The sequence below is a fragment of the Gracilinanus agilis genome, chromosome 5, assembly GCF_016433145.1.
Source record: "Gracilinanus agilis isolate LMUSP501 chromosome 5, AgileGrace, whole genome shotgun sequence".
In the NCBI taxonomy this organism is placed as follows: Eukaryota; Metazoa; Chordata; class Mammalia; order Didelphimorphia; family Didelphidae; genus Gracilinanus; species Gracilinanus agilis.
In genome coordinates, this window is record NC_058134.1 from 235,325,167 (window position 1) to 235,348,718 (window position 23,552).

Here is a 23,552-nt window from a genome sequence, read left to right on the forward strand (position 1 = left end):
AAAGAACTCCCTAAGAAAAAATCGCCAGGGCCTGATGGATTCACAAGTGAATTCTATCAGACATTCAAAGAGCAACTAATCCCAATACTATACAAATTATTTGATATGATAAGCAAAGAAGGAGTCCTACCAAATTCCTTTTATGACACAAATATGGTACTGATTCCAAAGCCAGGGAGATCAAAAACAGAGAAAGAAAACTACAGACCAATCTCCCTAATGAACATAGATGCAAAAATCTTAAATAGAATACTAGCAAAGAGACTCCAGCAAGTAATTAAGAAAATCATTCACCACGATCAGGTGGGATTTATACCAGGAATGCAAGGTTGGTTCAACATTAGGAAAACCATCCACATAATTGACCATATCAACAGTCTAACAAACAAAAATCACATGATCATCTCAATAGATGCTGAAAAAGCCTTTGACAAAATACAGCATCCATTCCTATTGAAAACACTGAAAAGTATAGGAATAGAAGGACCTTTCCTAAAAATAATAAACAGTATATACCTAAAACCATCAACAAACATCATATGCAATGGGGATAAATTAGAAGCCTTCCCAATAAGATCAGGAGTGAAACAAGGATGCCCATTATCACCTCTATTATTCAACATAGTACTAGAAACACTAACAGTTGCAATTAGAGAAGAAAAAGAAATTGAAGGTATCAAAATAGGCAAGGAGGAGACTAAGCTATCACTCTTTGCAGATGATATGATATTCTACTTAAAAAATCCTAGAGAATCAACTAAGAAACTTGTAGAAATAATCAACAACTTTAGCAAAGTTGCAGGATACAAAATAAATGCACATAAATCATCAGCATTTCTATACATTTCCAACACACTAGAGCAGCAAGAAGTAGAAAGAGAAACACCATTTAAAATCACCCTAGACAATATAAAATACTTAGGAATCTATCTACCAAAACAAACACAGCAATTATATGAAAACAACTACAAAACACTTTCCAAACAAATAAAACTGGATTTAAACAATTGGAAAGCCCTTGATTGCTCATGGGTAGGACGAGCTAACATAATAAAAATGACAATTCTACCCAAATTAATTTACCTATTTAGCGCCATACCTATCAAGCTACCAAAAAACTTCTTTACTGAATTAGAAAAAACTATAACAAATTTCATTTGGAATAACAAAAGATCAAGAATATCAAGGGAAATAATGGAAAAAAATGTGAAGGAAGGGGGCCTAGCAGTACCAGATATTAAACTATACTATAAAGCAGCAGTCATCAAAACAATATGGTACTGGCTAAGAGATAGAGAGGAGGATCAGTGGAATAGACTTGGGGTAAATGACATCAGCAAGACAGTATATGATAAACCCAAAGTGTTCCAAATCTCTAATAATTAGAGAAATGCAAATCAAAACAACTCTGAGGTATCACCTCACACCTAGCAGATTGGCTAAAATGAAAGAAGGGGAGAGTAATGAATGTTGGAGGGGATGTGGCAAAATTGGGACATTAATGCATTGCTGGTGGAGTTGTGAACTGATCCAACCATTCTGGCTGACAATTTGGAATCATGCTCAAAGGGCTATAAAAGAATGCCTGCCCTTTGATCCAGCCATACCATTGTTGGGTTTGTACCCCAAAGAGATCATAGATAAACAGACTTGCACGAAAATATTTATAGCTGCACTTTTTGTGGTGGCAACAAACTGGAAAAGGAGGGGATGTCCTTCAGTTCGGAATGGCTGAACAAACTGTGGTATATGCGGGTGATGGAATACTATTGTGCTAAAAGGAATAATAAACTGGAGGAGTTCCAGGCGAACTGGAGAGACCTCCAGGAACTGATGCAGAGCGAAAGGAGCAGAGCCAGAAGAACACTGTACACAGAGACTGATATACTGTGGTAAAATTGATTGTAATGGGCTTCTGTACCAGCAGCAATGCAATGACCCAGGACAGCTCTGAGGGATTTAAGATAAAGAACGCCACCTACATTAAGAGGAAGAACTGCAGGAGAGGAAACATATAAGAAAAACAACTGCTTGAACGCATGGGTCGGGGTGGACATGATTAAGGATGTGGACTCGAAACTACCACACCAATACAACTAACAACAATTTGGAAATAGGTCTTGATCAAGGACACATGACAAAACCAGTGGAAATGTGCATCGGCCATGGGTGGGGGGAGTGCGGGGGCTGAAGGGGAAAGTAGGAGCATGAATCATGTAACCATGTTAAAAATGAATATTAATAAATGTTTAAATTTAAAAAAAAAAGGTACAAAATAGGATATACTCTATTAAAAGGAAACCAATTGTGTTAAAAAAAAAATGGACTTTATGGCTCCTGCAGAAAGAGCCATACGTTGCTGACCCCTGATTTAAATAGTTGCATGTTTTGAATTTACTAGAAATAGGAAGAGTCAGCATCTTCCATTATAAAGTACCATGAACTGAGAGAGGGTTCTCTGCTGCTAACGATGTGACTTTAGACAAGTCACTTGACTTGTCCAGACCTGTGTTCCCTCTGGGATTGAACCAGGGGATTTCAGGAGTCCCGTTTATCTCTAAAAATGTGTTGTCTTGAAGTCAAAATAAAAGGAATAAAAAATAGGAAAACTTATGGCTGGATGAGTCTGGAGACCTCAGCCCAGGGACTGTTAATGCTGGATAATTTCACAATAGAATCAAGGGGTAAGATCAACATATTTTTATACTTGTAGGATTTTTTTTTCCTTATCTCTACTACAAGCAGATTTTGACTAAGGAAGAACATCCTTTTAATTTTTTTTTAACCTTTAATTAATCTACATAACTATGACAGAAAGGCAAGGCCTAGGCAAATAGGGCTAAGTGACTTGCCCATGGTCATACAACTAGGAAGTAGCTGAGGCCAGATTTGAATCCAAGCTTTCTTACTCCAAGCCTGGCACTCTTATCTACTGTGCCACTTAAGCTGTCCTTATCTCTTAAACTTTAAAAAAATAATTCCTTACATCTCTGAATGTCTTATTTTGTTTATACATGTGTAAACTATTTTTTTCCCCTCACTTTTTGGCCAAATGATATTTTTAGGGTTTGGTTTTTTTTCTTTAATTCATTGATATATTTAATAAGTCTTTGATGCTAAACTCTAGAGAATTTGAATTACATGCACTTAAGGAGAGCCGAAGATGGGTCCCCTTATAAAGCTTGACAGTTTTTCCCCCTCCCCTCAGGTGATTGCCCATGAGATCTCTCACAGCTGGACGGGAAACCTGGTGACAAACAAAACTTGGGATCACTTTTGGTAAGATTTTCTTATTGGTGTAACAATAAAAAGAGCCAGTAACCGATCTTTATCATCCTTGGTCTGTGCACACATTATGGACGTCTTGTCTCCTTCGTTAGATCTCCAGTTTTTTCTGTTGGACATGTGCTAGGCACAGAGCATGTTCTTGACCCACAATCAGTTGCTTCCTGGCTGGACTCAGGTGTAGGGTGACTCAGTATCCAGCCTGAGGACGCAGCCCTTCTCTGGGGGCAAATGGTCCCCAGAGCTGTCAGACAGTTGTGCTCGCTGGGTGCCCCTTGGTAGGGTCTGGGGCTCAGCTGTGCAGCCTGACCTACTCTGAGAATCAGAGTTACTTTTATTTTGGCTTTCTCCTGTCTCCAGATTGTCCTTTGCTTGGCTGTCATTGATCTTCCTTACCTGTGATCAGACCATCTCATCCCTACTCAGTAACCACCAGTGGCTCCTTGTCACTGCCAGGATCAAATATGAAGCATTATTTGGCTTTTAAATCTCCCTATCCTGGCCCCATCCTACCTGGCCAGTCTTCTCACACCTTTCGCCCCATCACGTACTCTTTGATCTGTATCCCTGGGCCTCCTGGCTGTCCTCATGCAGGCACCACCTCTCTAGGTTCCAAGCATTTGCCATGGCAGTCACCATGTCTGGAGAGTTCTTCTTCCCCTCCAACCCCTGGCTCCCTCAGCTTCCTCCAGGTCTTAACTGAAGTCCACCTGCCTTTTAAGCCCTTATCTTCTGTCTTAGAATTGATATTAAGTATTGGTTCCAAGGCAGAAGAGAGGTATGGGCTAAACTCATAGAACTAGGAAATTTCTGAGACTAGATTTGAACCCAAGACCTCCTATCTCCAGGCCTGCCTTTCTACCCACTGAGCCACCTAGATGCCCCTAAAGCCCACCTTCTTTAAGAAGCCCTTTCTAATCCTTCTTAGTGCTTTCTCTGACTACCCTCCCCCCCCCCCCCCAAATTTGTCCTTTCTGGACCTGGTTTGTGTCCAGTTGTGTGTGTGTGTGTGTGTGTGTGTGTGTGTGTGATCTCCTCCATTAGTCTATGAGATCCTTGAGGGCAGGGACTGGCTTTACCCTTTCTGTATCCCCAGCGCCAGGCACAGTGCTTGGCACAGAATAACAACTTAATAAATGCTTATTGACTGGGACTCAAAACACACAAATCAGCTTGTGTGAAGGAAACCTTTCTCTCCTCTGCTGTTGAAAATCCATCTTGTCCTTTTCTAGGTTAAACGAAGGACATACTGTGTACCTGGAACGCCATATTTGTGGTCAATTATTTGGTGAAAAGTTCAGGCATTTCCACGCTTTGGGAGGATGGGGAGAATTACAGAATTCGGTAAGTTGCTCATCTTTCAGAGCTGTTCTCCAAGGACCCAACAAAACTTTGTAATGCCCAGGAGCTAATTCTTGTTTTTAACCCTCACCTTCTGTCTTAACATTGATACTAAGTATTGGTTCCAAGGCAGAAGAGCAGTAAGAGACAAACAGTGGGGTTAAGTGACTTGCCCAGGACCACACAGTTAGGAACTCAGTAGCTAATTCTTAAAGCATCTTTTTTATGTAGGAACAAGAATTCGATCAGTGTCATAAGGGAGAGGAACAAAGGACATAAAGCTCGTTTTAGATCAGTGTCACTCAATATGTCAATGCCACTGAGATGGACGGGATTAGAACATAAAAGAGAAAACTGTCACTATATGGCTTCTTGTTAGTGTCTTGTGTTTTTGTTTTTTATTTATTGATTTTGTGGTAAAGATATTTTACTTTTTACATGTAATAACAATTTTCCACATGAGTTTTCTGAAGTTCCATGATCCAGATCATCTCCCTCCCTTCCCTCCCTCCTCCCAGAGCTGGTAAACAATTCGATCTGGGTTATACCTTTATTATCATGCAAAACTATGTCCATATTGTTCATTTTTGTAAGAGAATAGTCAGAGAAAACCAAAATTCCCCAATAAAAACCCAAATAAACTAAAGGGGAAAATCGCATGCTTTGATCTGTATTCCAGCTCCAATAGTTCTGTCTCTGGAGGTGGAGAGCATTCTTTGTCCCTCAGAATTGTCCTGAATCATTGGATTGCTGAGAGTAGCCAAGTCTTTCACAGTTAATCATTCCACAATATTGCTGTTACTTGTTAGTGTGAATGAACTGAGAAGGAAAAGGCAAACCACTCCAGTTTCCCTTTACTTGTGATCAGGTGCTAGAAAGATTTTTCCTGTCTTCTTTGAGGAAAGGCGATCATTTGTTCACTCAACACTCACTTATGTTGTGCTTATTATAGAGTACCATAACAACAACAACAACAACAATAATAGCTCACATTTATGTAGTGCTTTAAAGTTTGCAAAGTTCTTTACAAATATATTATCTCATTCTATTCTCACAATAAGACCCTGGGAGGCTGGGGCTACTATTGTTCCCATTTTACAGATAATAATGCAGATGGTAGCTAACAGTTAGATAGCTAAAAGTTCTTACTCTGAGTCACGCACTGTGCAAAGTGCTTTGCAGTTATTTTCTCATTGGATCCTCACAATGACCCTGGAAGGTAGGTGCTATTATTATCCAGTATTATTATCCTCCTTTTACAGATGAGGAAGCTGAGGCAAACAGAAATTATATAATAATAGCTTAACATTTATATTGCTCTTACTATGTGCCAGGTACTGTGCATTTATTATGTCATTTGATACAATCCTAGAAGGCCCGTAGAGGCTTGGAAGGTAGATGGTATTATCATCCTCATTTTATAGATGAGGAAACTGAGGCAGAGAACTGAAGTGACTTCTCCAAGGTCACATAAATAGTGTCTGAAGTTGGATTTGAACTCAGGGCTTCATGATTCCAGATTCAGTATTCTAAATTGTGGCAGCTTTCTTCCTCTCCCCACCCCTTCCCAGCTGCCTAGCTAGATTCATGTCCACTGAATTTTATTTCTTGTAGGTCAAGACTTTTGGAGACACCCATCCCTTCACCAAACTGGTGGTGAACCTGAAGGATGTGGACCCTGATGAGGTGTATTCCTCTGTCCCATATGAGAAAGGCTTTGCTCTACTCTTTTATCTTGAACAGCTTCTTGGAGGACCAGGTAATTAATGCTTGACACTGCTTTATTTTTGTCCTTGAGGGAAGAAGAGAAAGGCAAATCTTTTCCTTTAAGCTCCTCTGCTCAGCCTGCCATCTGTCAAAGCCATTTTCATAATTGCACCTTGGCTCAAAACCTGCCCTGTTATTGTAGAACTGCATGGCCTTTGCACGTTTCCATGGCAGTGGGACACCTTTCCTGTAACACAGTCTTAGTCACCTTGGGTCCAACAGCTAGTCAGTCGGTCAGAATTTGAACCTAGATCTTCCCATCTCTAAAACTTATCCTCTGTTCACTGAGTTTTGCTGCTTCTGTTATTGCCTCATTTTGTGTATGAGGAAATTGAGTTTCAGAGAGGTTAAGTATTTTATCTAAGGTCACATAGCTAGTAAGTGTCAGAGATAGAATCAGAACACAGAGGTGGCTCTGGACTCCATCCCCAGTGCTTTTCCCACTGTTTTATGATGCTTTGAGAATTCATCAGGTCTCACATCTCCTTGGGTATTTCCTCCAGTTCACATTCATCTCCCACTACTTTCTTTTTTTTTTTTTTTTAAACTCTTAACTTCTGAGTATTGGCTCCTGGGTGGGCAATGGGGGTCAAGTGACTTGCCCAGGGTCACACAGCTGGGAAGTGTCTGAGGCCAGGTTTGAACCTAGGGCCTCCCGTCTCTAGGCCTGACTCTCAATCCCACTGAGCTACCCAGCTGCCCCCTCCCACTACTTTCTAGTATGACTCCTTTACTCCAGTCAGGCCTCTTCTTTTCCCCCCATTCACATCATGCTCATTACCTTTGCCTCTGTCGGGGCCAGGTTCTCATGTGTCAATCTTGTGTTCCCAAGAAGACTACAATCCTCTTAAGAGCAAGGATCAAATCAGAGCTTTCTCTGGAACTCTCCATGGTGCCTGGCCTAAGTGCTGAGCCCGTAGAGGCCTTTCATTGACTGCTTTTTCCTCCTTTTTCTCTTAGAGGTTTTCCTGGCATTCCTAAAAGCTTACATTAAGGAATTTTCCTACAAGAGCTTAACTACCGATGACTGGAAAGCCTTCCTGTATTCCCACTTCAAAGACAAGGTGAGGGGGAAACAGCATTTTCTTATTCTTGTTACACATTTTGTGAAGGCTGTTTTGAGTTACTTTGCTAATGGTGGTAGCAGGCTAGAATTTTCTGGGAATTAAATGCACTCATCTTATTTGAATCTTAAAATGTGATCCAAACAGCATTGGTGATTTTATAGAATTTTCCTCTGAGTCTCAATTAGATGTTCCCTTTTTGTTCTCTCTACAATAAACCTGATTTTCTAATTAATCATTCAGCAAAGCATTGCACAATACAGAAGGCATATTGAGGGTAACCAGTTGGGCCACAAACCCATCAGTGAGTTGGGGGGGGTCTACCCCAGACACATAAAGATGAGGCCCCATGGCCTGGGTGGATGAGAACAATTTGTTCTAAGGGCCGGGAAGTTGGTGGAAGCAGATGCCATAGAGGGCTTAGAACTTGGCCACACGTCGAACACCCCAAGGTCATCCTCTGTATCCTGGGCCTTTGCCAATCATCCTGACTTTTGTCTTGTCACTAGGCTTGCATGACTCTGGAAGAGAGAGTGAGGCTGATGACTTTGTGCCACTCTGCCTTACTTAAATCTAATTGAGAACAAGTCAAGAAATCTCCCCATGATTTCATTGGTCCTCTTCCTCAAAAACAAAGAGCAAACCAACAGCACAAGACATAGAAGCACCCATATTTCTGGAAACTACCTAGAGATGATCTTGCCATAAGGCCCGTTATTGTAATTACATATTACTAAGTATACAATGAAGATCCTGCTGGCACCTACCTCCCAGGGTTGTGAGAACCAAATGAAGTCATATTTGTAAAGTGCTTTGCACTATAACATAAATCTATAAATGCCAGCCAGCTACTGTTATTTTTGTAATACACAGCTGATTTTGTCAGCGTTGGGGATTTCTTGTTCTCTCTGCTAGTGTAGATGGCAACTTAAACAAGAACTAGAGACTTGCCTAAGGCTCATGGGGTTAAGTGACTTGTCTAGAATCAGTCACATAGGAGGTAAGGGTCAGGGGACAGGATTTGTACCCAGTCTTATCAGCACTCTACCTACTAGTCTAAATATCTCTTTAATTATATTAATACTACTATGATATCCATTATAATCTCATATATTGAAGATTTTAGCACTCATGTGGGATCCCAATTTTGGCAGAGAAGGTTCTCATGTGGCGATTGGGTAATTTTCTCAATTGCTTGCAGACCGATATTCTTAATCAAGTGGACTGGAATGGTTGGTTCTACTCTCCTGGCCTGCCGCCTGTAAAGCCAAAGTAAGTGTTTCCTTCAGAAGGTGATGCTCCCCATCTCCTTCTAGTTTCTGGGTTTGTCCTCTGCAGTCACTGGTGGGCACTGCGGGTAGAATGGAAGCTCAGCTCTGCCCATACCCACCGTGTCTACTGGCAAGCACCAATAGCGTGAATCATGCTGGTCATTCTCCCACTGGAGCCCAATGGGATTGGGCTCCCTTCATTGCCTCCAAAGAGCCACAGCTCATTTCTCACACTCACATACAGATAGACACACAGACACCTGCACACACCCTCTCCTTGTACATGACTGCTGTTTGTTGAGAATTTCCAACCAATTTGTAGTAATACAAGGCACATTGAGTTTGAAGCTTCATTCATCTCAATTTCTCAGCTCTTGAATTGTGTTGATCAGATTTTCCTTGTGATGCTTCAGGTAGAAAAGCCCACGAGGCTTCCTTGTTCTTCCCCTGTGTTTGATCTTGAGGATATTTTGATGGAGTAAAAAGAGATGGATATTTGTGTCTTCATAAACTCTGTTCTTCCCTCATTTCAGGTATGATATGACTCTAACCAAAGCCTGTGTTGACTTGAGCCAACGATGGATCGCAGTGAGTAGTCCTGTGGGATTCTAAGAGTAGTCCTGTGGGATTCTAGGCTCTTCTTTAAAAATGACTTATCCAGGACTCTCCATGATGTCACCTAGCAGCTGGCCCTGGGAAGGTTGCTGCTGCCAATTGGATCTCCCAAGAAGCTCCCTTGTAGGGAAGCAGAGCTGGCAGGCAGACATGAGTCTCCATCACTGCCACACTGCCTGAAGTGCTGAGCCTTGGGGCTCCTAGGGCGCATTTCCAGGGCAACATATTGGCTTCAGTTTTGAGTTCAGGAACCAGAGGTTTGGATTTGGGCCTTAGTTTGACCCCCTGCAAAAATCAACCATGTTCTCTGACACATTATTGTGAAAGTGTTAGTCAACAGAGAGGTGGTATTGACTACCAGCGATGTGTAGGGGATTAAGGTTTGGTCTTGGAGTTGGAAGACCTCAAGTCAGATCTTGCTGCAGACATATCCTAGCTGAGTGACCCTGGGCAAGTTACAGAATCTCCCTCAGCTGAAAAATACAGGTGATAATAGCACCTTCTTCCCAAGTTCTTTTATAAGAATCAAATGAGATAACATTTGTAAAGTGCTTTGCAAGCCTTAAGTTGCTTTATAAATGTGAGTTATTATTACAAATATACCTTTCAGACTTGGAAAGTGAGCTTATCCACATGTCTCTCTTCCTGAGGTGTTAGAAGCTTTGACTGCTCCAAACTCCTGCTCTTCCCATGCCTCCTTGGTTGTCCTAAATAATGGGAGAAGGATATGAATCTTACTTCTTTTTTTTTCTCTTTCCCAAGAGCAATGAAAGAAGCCAGCTGTCGAGTATTGTGCCAGGCACAATGCTAAGCTTGAGTGGAAAACTAGAGGTGACACTTGGATTGTGACCTTTCAGTTTTTCAGAAAAATAGCTTGATCCCCGACCCAAGAATTTTTGGCAAAGTAACTTGTAAATTATTTTGAATTCTTTCAATATATTTAAAAAAAACCTCAAAACCCTATTCTGCTGGCAAGAAGGAAAGGGATGATTTACTTTACTGCTTCTTGGGGTTTTATAATTTCTAACCACAATCATTTGTTTTCTACTTGTTTATGTGACCTTAGTTTTCATAGGCTCTCCCTAAGAGACTGTAGATGCTACTACTGTATCTTTAAAGAGGAATGGAGGAATGAGTCCATTCAAAATTCTGTTCCCTCTTAAATATACAGTAGCAGCATCTATAGGCTCTTGGGGAGAAGCTATGAAGACCAATTATATTTATACTGGAAGCTGGATTTAGTTCTGGTTCTTAATACATGTACCCATATATTATTTATAAACCTAGATGATAAAATGAGCCTTTGGGGTTTTTTCGTTGTTGTTTTTAGGCCAAAGAAGATGATTTGAGCACATTTTCTTCAGCAGACATAAAAGATATGTCATCTCATCAGTTGATTGAGTTTTTAGCATTGACGCTATTGGCGGTGAGTACTCTGTGTATCAAAGTATTGGAAATTAAAATGATGGGAAGAGTCAAGAGTAATATTAGAGCCTGTCATGGGAAGAAAAAATAAAAACATTATCTATAAAAAGGCATTTCTTTAAAAATATTTAAATACTTGATACTTCCAACCTGTGATCTCTTTTTCCTGGCATGTAAAATCTTCAGGGGAAGGCCAGATGATCGTTTGCCAGAGATACTACAGAACAGGGCTTTTAAACCTGTTTTGTGTTCGAGGCCCCTCTGGCAGTATCTGGTGAAGTCTGAAAGACCCCCCCCCCCCCTCTGAGAATGATGTTTTCTTAACTATTTTTAAGTCCTTTCCTTCTGTCATAGAATCAGTACTGTGTATTGGTTCTGAGGCAGAAGTGGGGTAAAAGGACTAGGCTGGTGATGGCAAACCTATGACATGCATGTCAGCACTGACATACATAGCTATTTTTGATGACACGCAGCTGCATGGGGCTGCATACAGAGAAGTCTGGGACCGCGTGGCAGGGATGAAACATTTGCTGTAGTGTAGTGTAGACATTCTGTGCACTATAGATGACAATTCTACCTATATTAATTTATTTTGGTTTATTAAATACAGTTATATATTACAATTATACATTTTTGTTATTTAAACTATAAATATCACAAAATTATGGGTTGTTTTTTTTTCTCAAAGTGACACACCACCTGAGTTATGCTTGTTTTTTTGGCAAATTTTGACACACCAAGCTCAAAAGGTTGCCCATCACTGGGCTAGGCAATGGGGGTTAAGTGACACAGCCAGGAAATGTCTGAGACCAAATTTAAACCCAGGACCTCCTATCTTTAGGCCTGACTCTCAATCCACGGAGGCAACTAACTGCCCCCTCACAGAACTTTCTTAATAATAACAAACATATACAAAACTTAGTTGTTCCTGAATCAGTTGTTCCATTTGATCATATCCAATATAATTCTTTCAATTTATAAAATTCTTGGTATTTCTACTAAGATCATTTCTCTGTCTCCAACTTCTTTCTTCCAAAAAACACAGTTGAAGTGGCCTGTAATGCTTTGTTTTTCTTTTAGGCACCAATGCCAGTACCACATTTAAAGCGAATGCAGGAGCTGTACAACTTCAATGCTGTCACAAATTCTGAACTACGCTTCAGGTCTGGAATCTTTTAGTGGACTCTTAGAAGGAGGAAACATTCCACAGTGGAATCATTTAGTGCATGGGGAAAGGGAGGGCAGAGAAAGTCACAGTCATAAATCCGGGGAATTTCTCTGGATAAATCTAGAGAAATCATTCAGACTGTTGGGAAATGGACTGAGATCTTTGGGGAGGGTCACGCTCCTCACATTTGTGGGACATGGACATATGATGCTTTAACAACATTAGGAAAGACTTTCTTCCAAAATGACCTCCGTCCCTCCCCTCTGTTCTTATAAGTTTTCACTTTAGTTCTCTGACTCAGAGTCCTCGTCTTTCCCCAATTAAAGTTCACAGTGGTGCTGTGGCTGAACTGTCAGATCCCAATGGATCAGACATTAGAATCACATTTCATTACTGGGCTCTCAGAATCTCAAGCACCCTTTGAGGAGGGGAAGTGCTCTAAAAGGAATTTAATTGTGTTGGCAGATTGAACTTCAAGTTTTCTGAAAAGATCTAGAAATCATTTTCTGCCTGAGATATTGTTATAAATCTATTCTGAGAATTAACTATTATTACTTGATGGTTGTTTTGTCTAAGGGGATTAGAATAGGATTAAAATCAGGTACAGTGTGTTTTGAGTGTTGTTTTTTTACACTGAGTTCTATCAGTTTTACAGTGTGACATGTATAAGGACTTAACTTCTTGGTACTTCAATTTCCCCAAAATTAAAACTGAGGAAGTCACCACATCAGGCCCTTTGAGACCATCCGTGTTTATAGAGTCAAGGGTTGCCGAGTTCAAATTCTGACTGTCACTGACAGAGTCACCTGTGTGACTGGGGCCTCAGTTTCAGCTTCTATTAAAAAGAGGATTGATGCCTGGCCAAGGCCCACTCTCAGGCCTCTCATGCTTTGTCTTCTCTCTTCAGATGGCTGCGCCTTTGTATCCAGTCCAAGTGGGAGGACGCCATCCCTCTGGCCCTAGAAATGGCGACAGGACAAGGAAGACTAAAATTTACACGGCCCTTGTTCAAGTAAGAGCTCAGCATCAGGGTCTCTTGAGCCCTGACACGAGGATGATGGGTCAATTGATAAGATTCAGACCAAGCATTTATTGAGCATTTACTTGGTGAGGGCTAAGGGCTGAGTGCTGAGGACTGAAAGACAGGTAGAAGAGTTCATGTTACTTTTTTTTTTTTTTTAACCCTCACCTTCCATCTTAGAATCAATACTGTGTATTGGTTCCAAGGCAAAAGAACAGTAAGGGTTAGGCAATGGGGGCTAAGTGACTTGCACAGGGTCACACAGCTAGGAAGTATCTGAGGCCAGGTTTGAACCCAGGACCTCCAGTATCTAGGCCTGGCTCTCAATCCACTGAGCCCCCAGGAGCTCACATTCTACAGGGGAGGGTGATGAGCTTCAGGGACTGGGGGCAGGGGCAGGGAGAAGAGGAGGCTGCAGCGGAGGCAGTGCCTCCACAGTAAGGGACAAAAATGGCAAGGCAGCTAGGGCATGTCCTGAGCTGTTTTAGGAATGAATGGGAAAAAACGCTTTTCAACCCCATAAAAACAAACACATTTTTTAAAAATTGTGATTAAAACACTTTTTGTATAAAGAAATCCATGTGATGATGATGACGACAACAATGGTGATGATATTGTGGCATGGGGACTATGGCTTCTAGTTCATTTTTGAGGAAAGCCTATCCATAAGGCTTTTTAGATCAGTTTTCCCAGTGCTGTTATCAGGGAAGATTTCCCAGCAATCCTTAAAAAGTTATTTAAGAAAGTTTAAAAAATCCAGTCTAGTCAGTGGGTTCAGTGCTCGTTCTCTCCAATGACCCCAAAGGTCACTGAGATGCCCTGCTTTCATTGATGGAGACCACTATCTCAGCCTCTTACAGTTGAGAGCCAGATCTAGAGCCCTCCCCACAGGGGAAGTGACTTGCTGAGGCTTGTACAGTTTGTACTTGTCAGGGGGAGAACTTGAACTCTGACCTTGCTGACTCCAAGGCCTGCTCCGTATCTGTCACATTTATTTCACATTGTGGAGATGCAGGATAACAGCTCTGATCAACCCCGGTATTTCCCAACTGTTGTAAGATAAATTAATAAAATGTTTAAGATTAGTTATTTGCAAGCAAGGCTGGAGAATTCTAAATGGAATGGGGAAGCAGGAAGAGTTTCTTTCTCTGAGATGGACTGCATGTTGGCTGGGAGACCCCAGGGGAAATGGAGTTTGTATCCTGATATCCTAATATCCTGAAGGAAGAAATCACCTGCCTGTGGGGAGTTAGGTTGAGACTATAAAACCTAAACAGGGTTGCTGGTCAGCTCGGGTTGGTTTAGCTCCCTGACTTACCCAATTGAGGAGTACTGGCTGAGGTCCTGGGAGAGCTGAATCATGGCTGGATTTTGACAGGCCTCAGTAGTGAGGATCCCACTTCCATTCCTCATATTCCTTGTGCCCTGCTATAGTCTAAAGCTTAGTGTAGATAAGTTCATTCCCTGACCCTGGGGCTTGCCCATAGGTTAGTAGAATAGAAACCCCTTTTCCCCTTCTTTCAAACTTTAGTTTATCGAATTAAAGTCGTGTTCATAAATGCTTTGGTCCCCGTATTACTCGCTTATTTTGATTTCAGAGACTCCCTGGTTAGGTGGATCTGTGAGGCAGTTGGGATCCTAACTGTCACTTCCTCCAGCTGCCAAACCCATTCTTGAATTGTATTTCCCCAACTTGCTAGGTCCCAGTCTGTTGCCCCGTCTGTCCTGTCTCCTGTAGAGATACGAGAACATTTCCCCAGCGGCCCCCAGAGACCGCCCGAGAAGCTGGGGGAGGCTTGCAGTCTCTATCAGCAGTGAGGACCCACACCAGCTTTGTCATGACTTCTCTCAAAGTACTGCTGTTGCCAATAATTCATTCTTTGAGATGGAAACCCTTTGTAGGCCAGATGTGGGCATAGCCACCCCTCTTCTGGAGGTGGAAGGAATGTTCAGAAGATTACAGGAAAACACAGCCCTGTATTTGGGTAGAGAAGAACTTTCCTATCTTGGGATTTCAATTGACTGGAGTCCAGTTTGATAAAGGATATTAGAGACTGTATTTGAATATTCGCTTTAGGAACTATGCAGGCTTACAAGTAAGCATGTCCTCGATTACTGGCTCCTTTTGTTTTTTAATTCACAAAAACAGATGCACAATGTCTCTTAGCCTATCATGGAGCATTTTATCCTCGTATTAAATTAAGTCAAATGTTGCATTGTATTAAAGTATGTACAAATCTTTTGCAGGGATCTCGCCGCCTTTGATAAATCCCGAGGTCAGGCTCTCAGTACCTATCAGCGACACAAAGCTAGTATGCATCCCGTGACTGCCATGCTGGTGGGGAAGGATCTGAAAGTGGACTGAGGACTTCCCTGCCCGCCCAATGCCTGCCAGTGAATGACCGAAGCATATAGTCTGTGACTCGCTTTGTAATCACATTCCCATTTACGTGCACATTTGTTTTCTATTGTATCAGTGATTTTTGCCAAAATAAAACCAAGCTAAAATTTTTTAAGCTGCCCCTCATTTGTCACAAAGAATTTCCACAGTGCTAGAAAACTTGCCACATTTAGTGGTTCTTAAGATGTCAGACCCGTGAGAGGAAGAGGGCCCCCACCCCAGCCCCAAGCTCCCGTCCACAGATGTGCCTCATGCATGATTCACTTGCTTAGTTGAAAGCGGCTGCCGTCCAAGAGTTCAGCACCCTCCATCTTCTAGTTTTTAAATAATCTTGGAGGTGTGAGCGCTTGAGCTCTTCAGTCTTTGAACATCTTACTTGGGAATAAATTCGTGCCCTCACAGAGTTAGTTGACAATCACCTGTGAACAGAAATCAGACGGATTGCCTTCAGGGTGGGGGTCCCCAGGACAGAGCCCTTCCCTGTGCCTGGCGCCGGCCCCGTGAGGCGGGGTCAGCTTTTGGTGTGTTCCTCCATCTGGGTACTAGTTCTTTGCTTGGTTTCCAAACTTTCCTCTCCAATTGACAAGGTCCAGAGCACCTTCGGATTCTTTAGTCCTTTTGGTGGTGGTTTTCAAAACCAGTAGATTTTGGCGGGGGCAGACTTTATTTTTTTAGGAGGCAACCACACAGAGGTAAATCCTCCCTCGGACACTTGTGAGCAAATCACGGAACCGCTACCCACCTTAGTTTCCTCATCTGTAAGAAAGATCAGTCCTCCCCAAAATGAGGGGAATGGCACATCCCTCTCCGTGCTGGTAGTCACGAGGCTGGCCTTTTCCTGCTCCTTGAGTCTAGCTGATGTACCAGACAGCTGGCCTACAGCCACGGGGAGCACGCTGCAGTGCTAACTGTTCGTGGCATGTATACCTGGGGGAATAGGCCTATTTATTACTCTTCCACACTAGTTACATACTTCTGCAGTCACGGGCTAGTCAATAAACCAAGGAGTGGGTAGGGAGGAGACCTCAAATCAGTTTGATGGTGCCGTGGGATCCTGGGAAAGTCACTTCTGTCACATTTATGAAGCATCTGCTAGGTGCCGGGCACTGTGAGAAACACCGGGCAGACAAAAGGAGGCAAGAGAGTTCCCGCCTCCAGGGGCTCCCCATCTAACGGGGAAGACAACATGCAAACACAGACGCGAGGGAGGCAAGCTATCCAGACTAAAGAGAAAGGGTGCCGGAATGAGACCTGTCGGTGGCCCAGACAATTCTCAAATCAAAGTTACAATTCGATATGCAAATCTGCATTGGTGGAGAGAGCTTCCATTCTGGGAGTTCCCTACACGAAGGACATTTTGGGTGTCGACCTCCCCTCCTTCCCCAAAATCTTACATTTTCTATTTTATTCTAAGCAACCTCTTGAATGGCATTCCTTTATGTCCCACTCAGGCATCATTCTTTCACCTCAGCCCCAACAGCTTCCATTGTCATTTCTTTTAAGTTATTAAGATGACGTTCAACTATGATTGACATGTTTGAAAGATCACCTTCTAAGGAAAATGTTAAAATATCTAAATCATAGGATCATCTATTTAGAGCTAGAAGGGATCTTAGAGGTCATTGACTCCAACCTCTTCATTCTGTAGATGAGGCTCGAAGAGGTTGACTCTTCTAGGGTCACCCCACTAGAGAGCTGTCTCTTTTTTTTTTTCCACTCCTACTTTTTTTCCTCAATGACATGTAAGAAAAATGTTAACATTTGTTTTCTTTACATTTTGAGTTCAAAATTCTTTTCCTTCATTTTCTCCTTGATAAAGCAAGCAATTGCTATAGATGATACATGTGCAGTCATGAAAAAGATTTCCATATTAGCCATGTTGCAAAAGAAAACATAGACTAAGAAAAAGAAAAAATAAAAGTTTGCTTTGACCTGCTTGGACTTCATCAGTTCTTTCTTTGGGGGATAAATAGACATAAGTCCTTTGGAATTGCCTTGGATCTTTATATTGCTGAGATTCACTAAGTCATCCGGTTGATCATACCATAGTGCTGTATAGTTTTCTCCTGGTTCTGCTCACTTCAATTTGCATCCGTTCATGTAAATCTTCCGAGGTTTTTCTAAAACCACCCCCTTGTCATTTCTTACTGCACGATAATATTCCATCACAATCATATACTAATTTTATCAGCCATTCTCTAATTGATGGATTAATTTTCCTTCCCTCAGTTTCTAATTTTTTTGCCACCATAAAAGGAGCTGATCTAAATATTTTGATTTATATATTTCCTTTTTCTTTGATCTCAGAGAGCTAAGTCTTATGCTAAGCTAGAAATGACCTGGATCTACCATTACTCAACAATACCAGCCTCTTGCTCCTCTAAGCAAGTTGGTGTACTTGCTGTTTCCCACTGGCACAGTCTTCGTTGGCCTCAGTTTCCTCAGCTGTAAAGTGAGGGTTAGACTTGATTATCTTTCAGGTCCCTTCAACATCCAAAGTTTTGAGCCTACTATCCCAGCTATGCCCCTTCCTACTTCCATATCTTAACTCACAAGCTTCTTGAAGGAGTAATAGAGATCCGAGAAGACCTGAGTTCAAGTTCTGTCTCTGGCACATCTTAGTTTTGTGGCCTTGGCCAAGTGTCTTAACCTCTGAATTATAAATATTAAAAATGATAAAGGCTGCTATAATAATATAATTTAGTAATTTAATTAAAGCCAGGCTGATAGATAAAGTCATTAGACCACGCGCTTGTAAGAATTCAAAACCGCCGCCCTCACCATTATTGTCTCCTGTCTCCTCCCGAGTCTGCTGGCCAAGAGGCCACTCCCTCCTAACCCAGGAGATTTAAACTCTTCTCTGCGTGGAGACGTAGGCCTCCCCATGCCCAAAGAACCGGAACCGGAAACCCGTTGGACCACGGGAAATGTAGTTTGATAATTTCCCCGTGTCCAGAAAATACATATATATATACTTAAAGATGGCATCTCCCAAATTTCACTTTTACAGAATGCCTCAGACTACTCTACCAGTTTTTACAAAGGGCCTGGCCTCAGACACTTCCCAGCTGTGTGACCCTGGGCAAGTCACTTGACCCCCATTGCCCAGCCCTTACCACTCTTCTGCCTTAGAACCAATACACAGTATTGATTCTAAGATGGAAGGTAAGGGTTTTTAAAAAATAAATAAAATAAAAAGGTGCCAATCTGAACTAGAAGAGGGAATTTCCTCTGGGGAAAAAAAAATCGTGATGGAATATTATTGTGCAGTAAGAAATGACAAGGGGGTGTGGTTTTAGAAAAACCTCGGAAGATTTACATGAATGGATGCAAATTGAAGTGAGCAGAACCAGGAAAACTATACAGCACTATGGCATGATCAACCAGATGACTTAGTGAAATTCCTGGGAATCTCCTAGACCAGCGATGGGCAAACTACGGCCCACAGGCCAGATGCGGCCCCCTGAAATATTCTATCCAGCCAGGTGACATTATTCCTAATCTCATGAATACAATGAGTAGAATACAATACAATGAAACTTCAAAAGAGTTGCCTTAGAAACAGACCGACAGAAGAGCATTTCCTTTCCTTTGGCCCCTTCTTTAAAAAGTTTGTCCATCACTGGCCTAGATGGATGAAATCACAGGTTTTTTCTCTATCACTTTCTTTCTTTATTTTTCAAACTTTTTTTTAATTTTTCTCAATTTCACGTAGAAATAAATGTTTCCAGTTGTTCTCTGACATTTTGTGATCTGCGTTCCCCGTACCTGCCCAAGGCAGTAGCTACTCTGATACAGGTGGTAGCAGTCTGCCACTTCCTTTGAAATAGCCTGTCCCTACCCTGAACTACCCTTATCCTGCTCAGCATTCAAGGCCAGACTGTGCGCCGCCTCTTCCTTCCCTGACTCCAGCAACTCAAATTACTCTTTTCCTTTCTCCGATCTCTTACAATAATATTCTTGGTCTGTACTGCACAATTGGATATTGAATTCTTTTTTTTTTCTCTTCTCAATTTTGAATTTCATGGAGGTGAGCCTTCTCTCCTCCTGCTGGCTTGTGAACTCCCCGAGGGCAGGAAACCCACATGCCTTTGTGTCCCGAAAGTACCCACACATGGCACTCAGTGTATGGTTTTGACTTCACTAAGAAATGACAGAATCACAATTATCCTTCAATGCCTGGAGAAAAAAACTTGCCCTTAGTGTTCTCCTCCCACCTGGGGCTACTCAATTAAGAGGAAACTTTATAGAGACGGGGAGGGAAGTCCCAGAGGTAAATGAGACCCAAACCATGGAAAACGGAAAATTTGTCTTTAGGAGATTTAATGGTAAGTTTCCATGATTGAACTCACCAGTCACATGCCTTCTCCATCAACAGTGCTTCCTTTTTGTATACTGACCCCGTTTAAGCAGGTGATGCCCCTTCCCTTTTTTTAATTTTTTTTTTTAAACCCTTAATCTCGGTGTATTGTCTCATAGGTCAAAGAGTGGTAAGGGTGGGCAATGGGGGTCAAGTGACTTGCCCAGGGTCACACATCCCTTCCCTTTTTTTTTAATACCTGCAGGGATTTTTTTGGTTTGGGAGGAAGCAATTGTGATGATGCACATCTGTGATCTCTGCTAATGGGGAGACTTGAACTTCGCAGGGTTCTGAGCTAAGGCTAAAGACAATTGTTATCTGAAGTAAGTCCAGCACCAGTCAGGGGAGTGGGGTGGGGCATGGGCTTTAAGATGCCCAAGGAAGGACAAACCGGTTCATTTTGGAAATGGGTTGAGTCAAAAGAAGGGAAAGAAGAAAGGAAGGGAGGAAGGAAGGAAGGAAGGGAGGGAAAGAGGAAGGAAGGAAAGAAAAGGGAGGAAGGAGAGGAAGGGAGGAAGGAAGGAAAGGAAAGAAAGGAGGGAGGAAGAAAGGAAGGAAGGGAGGAAGGGAAGGAGGGAGGAAGAGTGAGGGACAAAGAAAGAAGGAAAAGAGGGAGGAAGGAAAAGAGAAAGAAGGCTAAAGAAAGAAAGAAAGGAAGAAGGGGAGGCAGGGAAGGAGGAAGGAAGGAAAGGAACAAATAGGAGGAATGGAGGGAGGGAGGAAGGAAAGGAATAAATTGGAGGAATGGAGGGAGGGAGGGATGAAAAATAGGTAGGTATTAGTATATATAATTTAGACCATCAATGAAGCGAGCTATAGATATATACTGGACAGCTAGGTGGTGCAGTAGATAGAATGCCAGACCTGGAGTCAGCAAGACTCATCTACCTGAGTTCAAATCTGACCTCAGACACTTGTGAATGATCTTGAGCAAGTCACTGAACTCTGTTTGCCTTAGTTTCCTCATCTGTAAGATGATCTGGAGAAGGAAACGGCAAACTGCTCCAGTATCTCTGCCAAGAAAACCCCCAAAGAGATCACAAAGTTGGGCACGATTGAACAACCACAATAAACATGCACACCTGCCATCCATCACTACAGAGCACCTGATTTCCTACATTATTCTTGCTCCTTCCATTCTCTGTGATGCTGACCTTTATTTTTTTCTGTAAAACCATAGCTTTTGGATTAGTCTTTGCATGTTGGTCTTTAAAACTGCTCTATTGAAAATGGACCATCATTAGCCAAAGGTTTCTTGTAAGTCAAACATCTTTATTTCGACACCATTAGCTATAGACCAAGCCACACAAACACGCTCAGTGCTCCGGGGAACATGATTTCTTTCCTGGAGAAGCTTTGCTGAGTCGGGGATCACCTCATCTGATGAGATAACCTCCATCCTCGAGTAGTGAACTCCTAATGAGGAAACTCTCCCCCAGTGCTTAGAGTGAGCAGACAACGTCCCTCAGAGGCAGGACAACCTGAGACCAAGCTTTGAACACAGAATTACTATGTGATTCTGGAAGACTCAGTTACTCAGTACCTCCAAGGGACTCTCTAAAGCAGTGGTTCCCAAATTTTTTGGCCCACTGTCCCTTTCCAGAAAAAATATTACTTAGCCCCCCTGGAAATTAATTTTTTAAAATTTTAATAGCAATTAATAGGAAAGATAAATGCACCTGTGGCCATCACCGCCTCCCTGGATCCCTGCAGCACCCACCAGGGGGCAGTGGCACCCACTTTGGGAATCACTGCTCTAAGGGCTAGAGTATGCAGAGAATCTCCTACTCTCTGCTGGTAATCTGTCTACCATGGTCCATGAACATTAAATTAAAATCAATCAAAATTTAATGAATTAAAAATGATTTTTTCCATGAACAAACCTTTTTTTAAATTCCCTTCTCTTCCTTCACCTTGTAACAAATAGGTCCAGTCAAATTTCCAAATTGGCTCCATCCCAAAAGTCTGGTTGTTTATTTGCAACCCTTTGTTTTGGATAGGTGTTAGAGTGGTTTGCCATTTCCTTCTCCAGCTCATTTATGGATGAGGAAACTGAGGCAAATAGGGTTAAATGACTTGCCCAGGGCCATACCATTGATAAGCGTCTGAGGCTAGATTTGAACCCCAGGACCTCCCATCTCTAGCCTGGGCTCTCAATCCACTGAGCTGCCCAGCTTCCTCCAATATATTCTTTTTTTTTTTTTTTAAACCCTTAACTTCTGTATATTGGCTCCTAGGCAGAAGAGTGGTAAGGGTGGGCAATGGGGGTCAAGTGACTTGCCCAGGGTCACACAGCTGGGAAGTGTCTGAGGCTAGATTTGAACCTAGGACCTCCCGTCTCTAAGCCTGACTCTCAATCCACTGAGCTACCCAGTGTTATATTGAATCTCTGGGAGCTTGAAGTTCACCTTTGATTGACAAATAAGTCAGTTGGATGGAATGTTCCCAGGGAGTCATGCGAAAGGCAGGAGGAGGGCAGTTGAGAACCCTATGCAGAAGTTCTGGGTCTTTGACCTGTGCTGAGGCTGGAGATCGGTGGATCCTGGTCTTGGAGTGAGAGGTGCAAACTTCTCTCTGCAAACTCTTCCTGTACTTGAGATACGGTGCCAACCTGTACCTGACCACCACCTCGGTGTCTACTGCCCCTAGATATTAGGAGTTTCATCATCTAGATATCTAGGTTTCCCAGAGCCCGGGAGGGATCCGGGAAGTGGGCAGGAGACGAAGAAGAGGGTGGAAAGGGTGGACATCACTCAACTGTAAGGCTGAAGATCTATTGAAGAAGAAGTCAAAGATTTCCCAGCAGTTTACCTACTCTGGTTTAGTCCTGGCCAGGCTGAACCAGAGGGAAGCTACATTGATTCTTCATTTGGCAGCTGTTGAGATTTCATTAGTAACCATTAGAATAGGGTCTCCTACCCTATTATCCTTCTTGTTTAATATAAAGTTTAAAGTACCTTCCTAAAGCAGTGTCAAAGCTTGTTTTGGGAAGGGAGAAATCGCAGTCAGAACAGGAGGCGTTATTCTAGCTAAAGAGCCCAAATCAATATATCAATTAACCCCAGGTGGGTCCCGAAAGGATCTACCTCTTAGACCTGAAGGATCCTGCCTGGGCAACTGTTATAAGGGAGAAGGTCATCTTATCCTCTCTGTACATCAATTTACCATCTCAAATAGATCAAGAGACCTCCAATAATTATAACACCAGCTGCCCTAATATATTCTTTTTTTTTTAACTGTTTTTTTTTATTTTAAACCCTTAACTTCTGTGTATTGACTTATAGGTAGAAGAGTGGTAAGGGTAGGCAATGGGGGTCAAGTGACTTACCCAGGGTCACACAGCTGGGAAGTGTCTGAGGCCGGGTTTGAACCTAGGACCTCCCGTCTCTAGGCCTGGCTCTCAATCCACTGAGCTACCCAGCTTCCCCCATCCTAATATATTCTTAATAAAACATTTTTAATATGTTTTTTTCCAAGGTAGCTGGTTCCCTGAATTACACCAAAAGCCCCAGGTCCCCTCTCTCACTTAGCTTAGGCAGGCATTTGGTTGCCATGTATAGACCAAAGGGCAAAGCGAGAGAGGACTTATTTTTTAAAAAAATCAATTCCTTCCTTTCAAATATTACCCTGCCCCGATCATAATAGTCAATCCTGGGTTAAAACATTTCTAGGGTGAAGATAACATTGGGTCCATTGGTGCTTTCGCTCCCAGGCTAGATAATAAGGAGGTGTGTCTCCTGAGCCAGTTCCGGAGTGGATGGAGCTCTTTCCAAACAGAGGCTTAATTAGCACGAACAGGCAATATCGCCAGAGGAAAACACCTCTGACTGGCCT

General features: G+C 42.3%; 1 protein-coding gene across 1 annotated transcript in view; it reads left to right on the top strand.

Annotated features, from left to right (window-relative positions):
• LTA4H (leukotriene A4 hydrolase) overlaps positions 1–15,470 on the top strand; it is a 48,873-nt gene extending 33,403 nt beyond the window's left edge. The window contains exons 10-19 of the mRNA XM_044679542.1: positions 3,209–3,279; positions 4,518–4,629; positions 6,241–6,385; positions 7,354–7,457; positions 8,659–8,729; positions 9,262–9,316; positions 10,674–10,769; positions 11,849–11,931; positions 12,844–12,948; positions 15,205–15,470. Of these exons, the coding sequence (XP_044535477.1) occupies positions 3,209–3,279; positions 4,518–4,629; positions 6,241–6,385; positions 7,354–7,457; positions 8,659–8,729; positions 9,262–9,316; positions 10,674–10,769; positions 11,849–11,931; positions 12,844–12,948; positions 15,205–15,322 (960 nt within the window). The 3' untranslated portion in view covers positions 15,323–15,470. The remainder of the gene's footprint in view (positions 1–3,208; positions 3,280–4,517; positions 4,630–6,240; positions 6,386–7,353; positions 7,458–8,658; positions 8,730–9,261; positions 9,317–10,673; positions 10,770–11,848; positions 11,932–12,843; positions 12,949–15,204) is intronic.
• The last annotated feature ends 8,082 nt before the right edge of the window (positions 15,471–23,552 follow it).